Source organism: Jaculus jaculus, chromosome 13, assembly GCF_020740685.1.
Source record: "Jaculus jaculus isolate mJacJac1 chromosome 13, mJacJac1.mat.Y.cur, whole genome shotgun sequence".
Taxonomy (NCBI): Eukaryota; Metazoa; Chordata; class Mammalia; order Rodentia; family Dipodidae; genus Jaculus; species Jaculus jaculus.
Genome location: NC_059114.1, coordinates 18,741,126 through 18,748,261, shown reverse-complemented (window position 1 = coordinate 18,748,261; position 7,136 = coordinate 18,741,126). Strand labels below are relative to the sequence as shown.

Sequence of the window (7,136 nt, the reverse complement as noted above, 5' to 3'; positions counted from 1 at the left end):
GGGGTTAGGGTGCCCCTGACTTGGTTCCTGGCTACAGTCAGATGCTGTGAATGGGCCTGTCCCAGGAGAACTCCTTTCCTCCGACAGCCTCTGCATGGAGAACTGCATTCGAGTAAGGACACTCAGCTGCCTGCTGTGTCCTGCAGGCCCAGGCCTAGACTAATACCCAACCAGAGGGCTTCGCGCCGTGCTGGCTATGGCCTGCTGGGGAAAGAGCAGACCATGGCAGTGGACTGTGGCTGCTTCCACACAGTGCCCCTCCTCCTCACTCCAGTAAGGCCTGGTTACCCGCCCTACCTTGCACGTGCTATGTGCACAAATACCGCGCCACTCCCAACCAGGTCCCCTGGGGCACTCCAAGCTCATCCTCCCCTTCAGATTGGAGAGGTCCCTCAGTGTACCCTTGGCCTTTCTCTGGCCCATCCCTCCGGCACCCCACCCAGCAATCCCACAACAAGAGCGTTCTAAGGTGTTGGAGGTGCTGTACATTTTCGGGTCTGTTTATTACAGAACTGGCATTACCCTAATACAGTTGGTTAAGTGGCCAAGATACATAAAGAATTGCATATTCTTGAGAACTGAAAGGTTTAAAAAGGTTAAGGTTGTTGGGAGGCAAACGGTGACCGCTTGGGTGAGGTAGCTGGTCTTGGTGGAAGGGCTGGCCACAGACTCCGGGGGTTTTGAGACCAGCTGGGCCCCACATCCTGGCTCTCCACCCACCTATAAGCAACATGGCCTCAATTTACCCCTGTGCGCAGAGAGACGCTAACTTACATAGGTCCAGCACGGCCTCAGCCTGTTCCCACGCCACCCTCTGGGCCTATAAAGACAGAAGGATATGCAGAAGATGCCATGCAGTGTGCGGCCCTGAAGCAGACCATAGCCATCAGTATCTCCAAAAATAAAAACAAAAACCCCATAAGCCCAAGCCTGCATTTTGCCCAGGTGAATACTCTCTTCCCCTCCCCAAAGCAAGGCAAAATAGAAGACAGGGAAGAGGCCGACCTCGACTGCGGCCACAGCTACTTTGAGATGAAATAGCTACTGGCAGAGTCTCCTTTCCCACTTGGCATCGGGACTAAAGAAATGGTTCCTCTTTATAGCAAAGGGACCTGGTGGTGGCCTGGCTCAGTTTACTATGGCGAGGAAGGTGGGACCATTTCACAAAGGGAACAAGACTTGAGACACACAGTGTGGCATGTACAACCGAGCTCACAGCGGCGCCCCTTGCTCAAGTTGATTTTGCTGTCCACACGTCATAGTTGCTTGGGGTGTCAGGCCGAGGGTCAGCTGCTTTCCATGTGAGTGGGTGGATGGGACTGGTCTGAGGGTAAGGCTGAAGGGTCTGACACTTTTTTGAGTACTGCTGCAAACCCTGGAATTGGGACATTCATGTGTGCCTGTGTGGGGGAGGGGGGGCGGAACTCTACTAGGTCCAACTGAGGAAAACGTGCCCCTTTGCCTCTCCGCTCCTCTGACACTGCATGGTGCCCCTACCTTGTCTCCATATAGTAGGCTGCTTGGAGGACAGGCTGGAGACACTGTAGCGCTCAAGACCTGCAGTTCTCGCTTTCTGCTCGGCAAGCCAACACGGAACACCTGAGCCCAAGAACAGCGATCGGCGGGGAGACGCGCACTTCCCAGCGAGACAAACTCGTCCCTTTCCTCAGCCAAGAGGTGGCAGGATCCTGCTGGCTCATCCGGCTCCAGCTCCTGTTTCTGAAACGACACTGGGCAGGCTGCTGTGTGGTTTCTCTGGGTTAAGTTCCATTTATTAATCATTGTACAAAAAAAAAACCTTGGTGTTCATTTGAGGAGAAAAGAAAGTGCTATATCCAAATAGTTAACATGTCAACATTGTGAAAGTTCTACTTTTGTAACAGGGGTTTGGAAAATGGAGAAAACTTGTGGAAAAATTTTTAAAAAGAAACTTATGATTTATTAGAGTACAGGATCCAAAACACGTTTTTAGAAAAATATAAAGTGCCCAAATACCAACTTACACAGGTGACACAGGCTTCCTGGAGCCAAATGAATCATTCATGAAGAAACACATTAAAAACTGTCTAAATACATATTTACAGTCGGGTCAGGAAGGGGAAACCATCTTTCTTGGCATCGGTGTTACTGAGAAAGGAGGACCTTGAAGCAGAGAGCCAGCAGTCACCCTCAGTGAGTGTGAATCCTGCGCCTGCTCGTTTTACCTGTGAGTTAAGGGTAGTGTGAAATCCCGCCACCTCATGAACAGAGGTGCTCAGTGGTCACGTTTCCAAATGCACGTTCAAACCCAGCTCTACGTCTCACTGGGAGGAACGGACACAGGACGGGAGCTGGCCACCCCTGTTTCTTTCTAGGAACTGCCTTAATGGCCTTCCTTTGTTACTAAGTAGCCTCGGCGACATTCCCTGGTCATCCCGAGGCTTGTGAAGGATAAACAAGGAGCAGTCATTCAACACGGCGTGAAAATACCGCATGCATGCAAACGGCAGGCACATGAGGCTAGCTGGCTGGCAACTCCAGAAAGCCTCATTCGCTAGAGAAGCTAATTGTACTTTAAACGCAGAGCGGAAGTGACTAGGCCCAACTGTGGAAGCTGGCCCTGTTGGGTAAATTACAGGAGTTTGCCTGAGAACCAGGTGACACATGCCAGGAGTCCCAAAACTGCTAAAGGCTCAGTCCCTTCACACTCAGTTATCTTGTGAGAGCATTACAGGAGCCAGTTGTGGAACCAACACAAGAGCCCAGGACAAACCCCACTCGAGCCTTTCGCCAGTGGCTTGAAGCCCTAGGCACACACATCCTTTCCCATGAGCCCAACACTCTCAAAACTATGGGTTTAGAAGTCTGGAAATGATTCTAACATGTGACAAGGGGCATGAAATCTCTTTTTTCCAATTAAGGTTCATTTTCTTGATTAGAAAGCAAAACCCCATTCTTGTGGTCTTTGGAGAACAGTGGGCATGATTTTTAAGGGCAAACATTGTAACATTGGGTCTGTTGGCCTCACTACAAAAGGAAACCCAAGACTGAATGATCTCAGGATTTCTAACATTCAAAATAACAACAAAAAAGTAGTCATTTTACAGGAATACTTTATAAATGTGGAAAAATTCACTCAAAACAACTATCGCTATGCATTTGCTCAAAGAATCTTATGTAATGATTGGTAGAATGTGTGTAAATATGAGAGGAGTAAGGGAAAACTGTTAAGCCCTCAATTTTAAATTAAAAAAAAAATAAAACTTGACATCTGTTTCATGTAGAAGCAAAAAAATAAATTCTAGCGATTCTGATTTCCGTTAGCCTGCACGTCTCCTCCACACGGTGCTGTCACCTCTGAACATACGAACGACCTCAGGGCAGAGTGACAAGCCACCCTGACGTAGGCACGCCTTTGTTCCAGAGAGAAACCAGAAAGAAATTATTGCGAATGTGGAACCATCTGTCCGGCGAAGGCGATGTTCTGTGATCAATGCAGACAGAGATGAGGATGGAAAGTGGTAAGAATGAGTGCTGACTGTGAGACCTCATGAAGACAGGATGTCACAAACTGTCACCACGGGACAAGCAGACAAGCCATGCCACTGAACACAGTGCCTTTCAAGTGAATTCACTAGTGTAGCGGAGAGCAACATTGTCTTTGCGCCTGGAGGAGAGCACACACCAGTCTTCCAACTGGGGAGGCGGCTGGCGCTGCTGGAGTGGCTGTCCTGTGCTGAGTCCAGGATCCCGGCTCTTGAAGGTAGCCGCAGCAGCAAAGGGCCACGTCCCCTACGAGACTACTCGGCTCCGCTCTCTTTCTTTGCACTGTAAATATTCTGCACCGTCTCATACACAAACTCCAGGTCCTCTGGATACCGAAGCTCCAGCTCTGCATTTGGGATGTAGTGCGTGCCGGTGAACTCGGAGAAGTAGCGTCCCACGTCTGGGTGTGAGATTTCTTGAGGCTCCACGTTGTATTCCAAGTTTTCTGTTGGCAAAGAGGCACACAGACATCCCATTAACACTTCAGTTCTTGTAGTGGTTGTTCAGAGACCCTCCTACTCCCACATCCTGGAGTGGAGGGAAAGGTGGAGGATGACCATCAAGGATGGGGAGGGCAGCATGGAGCCCCCAATGGCTCCACATGGAAGAGGTTGATTTTCCCATCCCGAGTTGAGGTGTTTGGCTTTAAGAGTCCTGGAGCAGACTCCTGGAGATGCACTACACCCCCTGGTCTGATGGAGCAAACATCCAGAGCACAGGGCGGTATGATCCATGCCTGCTCATTCCCCCTAGTGACCAAGCTACAAAGGCCACCCTGTCACTTGGCTGAGTTTCAGACCTACCATTCCTCTACCCAGAGGAGCCCCAGCCACATAGCTCCTTTTCCACTGGGATTTTTTCCACACTGCCACATGCTTCCCTGGTGGGACAGCAAACAATAGCTTTCCCACTACACCCTGCTTGGCCCTTAAAAAAGCTTGAGGATCCAAGTTCAAGCCTCAGCACCCATGTACAACTCTGAGCATGGTGGCATTGTAGCTATAATACCAGCACTGAGGAGGAGGCAGGAGGCTGTCTGGGCTCAATGGCCAGACAGTCTAGCCTCACTGGTGAGCTCCAGGCCAATGAGAGACACTGTCTTAAAGGGAGTGGGTGATATTCCTGAGAATAACACCACAGGTTGTCCTCTGGCCTCTACCTGTATGTGGGCATGAACCCATGCATTAAAAAACTCAAGTCAGGGCTGGAGAGTGGTTAAGGCACTTTCCTGCACAGCCAATGGACCCAGGTTCAATTCTCCAGGACCCATTCCATGTAAGCCAGATGCACAAGGTGGTGCACACATCTGGAGTCATTTGCAGTGGCTGGAGGCCCTGGTGCGCTTGTTCTGTCTTTTTGCCTGCCTCTTTCTCTCTTACAAATAAATATGAAAAATAAAAACAAAACAAAACAAAGCAACAAGGGGCTGGAGCATTGGCTTAGCAGTTAAGGCGCTTGCATGCCCTAAGGACCTAGGCTCAACTCCCCAGAACCCACATAAGCTGGATGCTCATGGTGGCACATGCGTCTGCAGTTTGTTTGCAGTGGGTGGAGGCCCTGGTACGCCCATTCTCTCCCTCCCTTTCTTAAAAAAAACAAAACAAAACAAAAAAAAAACCAAAAACAAAAAACCCACAACAACAAACTTGGGAGTAATCAATATTCATAGGCTTGGCATTGAACTGGTTCACCCTCAGGAAGTAACTACAATGTGGCTTCACGGAGCCAATGATGGACTGGCCAGAAACTGGACGGAACCTCTCCTCCTCCATCTGTTCAGTAGGCAGAACACTATGCAGCCTGGCTCTGGGGAAAGCTCGAGTCCCTGGCCAAGGCCTGCTGCCAGCAGCACGTGTGGAGCAACATGCGTACCATCTCTTCAACAGTAGCAACACGACATCACGAAATGTCGTACCATCTCTTCAACAGTAGCAACACAACACCACGAAATGTCACGCCAGGGCCTGGCATCCCCAGAGCACCCAGGGATGCCCAGTGGGTCTCCTAGAGCTCTGGTTCTCCACCCTTGTTCTGGGAGGGGTGAGGAGTGTAGTGCCATGTCCCTGTGTGGCTCTCTCTCTGCTCCAGGACAACCTCGTGTGGGTATCCTGCTTTAGGACATGTCTTCAGAATAGTTGCGGGCTGCGCAGTGTGGGCACCAGCGCTTCTGAGGTAGTCGAGCAGCGCTGAGGCCCAGCTGGGCCCAGGGAAAGCAGTGCATAATTCACCGTTCTTGGGCACCAGCTCGTTTTCAGGATCCTTGGGGAGAATGGGAAAGTGTACTCTGCTAAAAACACCCACAGGGCCCAAACCAGGGGTTCTAGACTGCAAGGCAAGGTGACCTGTTTTCCTGCCTTCTTGAGTCCATCACCTATGTGTTCCCCACCCTGTGACAGCTTCACTGGCCAACACAATCCCACTCCATGGGAGCCCCTTGCAGAACGAAGGACCAGCCAAGGCTCTACCCAGGATGTCAAGCTAAGGAGTGTGTAAGTGGTGCCTCGGGAAGCCCAGGTGAGGTTGTGACTGTGACCCCTACATATTCTAGTGAACACTGCTGTCTCTTCTCTCTGCTGTAGTTTTTAAAAGCTGGAATTGGAACAACAAATCAGCAAATGGAAAAGAAAACCAGCCCTAGCTGGTGTTTAAAAACCCCTACTGGCTAGGGAGCCTGTGGGTGGCCGCAGGCATCCCCGCCAGGCCCTCGGGGGAGCATGTCCTTTGCTTCCATGTGCGCGCTGCTGCTCCACATAGAGGACGCAGAAGTAGGGAGCAGAGATCCAGGACTACTCAGTGGCCACCTCTAGTGCACGGGCTCAGCAGGGAGCTGCTCTGTCCCCGAAAGGGCATGTGGTCAAATCTGAAGACATTTGTGGTAGGAATTGGGAGCTGCTCCTGGCTTGCAGCAGGGGAGGGGCTGGGGTGCTGTGAGCACCCCACGAGGCACAGCTCCCAGAAGAGGGCATGATCTCAGCCAAGTGCCCATGCCCTCAGTTGAGACACCCTGCTCTACAGAAAACCTGCCACTCTCTCTACACACTGGGCAGCAGCTGGTAAGAGGGAAGAATGGAAAAACTCATGTTTCTGCTCAGTTCTGTGGGGCAGCACAACTGCACTTACTGCAAAGGCTTCTGGCTATGGGCCAGACAAGAGGCTGCTTCTACAGGGCAGGCAAGGCCACCAGGCAGCCCGCTATGAGCTCACCATCTGCAGCCATGCAGACACACCCCAGTGCAGGCAAGTCCTTATGAACAACACTCTGCTGTTTCTACAGGGGACATAAGCTTCCTTACGTGAAGGTAAGTAGCCACTGAAGGGACCATAGGATGGGCAGGTGGTTTAGGAGGTAAAGCGCTTGCCTTGGAAGCAAGAGAACTTGAAAAAAAAGAGAGAGAGAGAGAGGGAGGGAGGGAGGGAGGGAGGGCTAGAGAGCTGGCTCAGTGGTAAGGCATTTGCCTGCAAACCCTGATGACCGGGTTGATTCCCCAGTGCCCACACAAAGCTAGATGTGCACCTGGAGGCCTTGGTAGACCACTGTCACTCTCTCTTTGCTTAGAAAGAAAGAAGGGAACAGAAGGCAGGGGAGGGAGGGAAGAGAATGCCAATCTACC

At 51.1% G+C, this 7,136-nt stretch overlaps 1 protein-coding gene across 1 annotated transcript in view; it reads right to left on the bottom strand.

The window, feature by feature from the left end:
• Positions 1 to 1,916: 1,916 nt before the first annotated feature.
• The window catches only part of Fbxo21 (F-box protein 21), a 41,273-nt gene continuing 36,053 nt past the window's right edge, over positions 1,917 to 7,136 (bottom strand). The window contains exon 12 of the mRNA XM_004664149.3: positions 1,917 to 3,970. Coding sequence (XP_004664206.1) covers positions 3,780 to 3,970 — 191 coding nt within the window. The 3' untranslated portion in view covers positions 1,917 to 3,779. The remainder of the gene's footprint in view (positions 3,971 to 7,136) is intronic.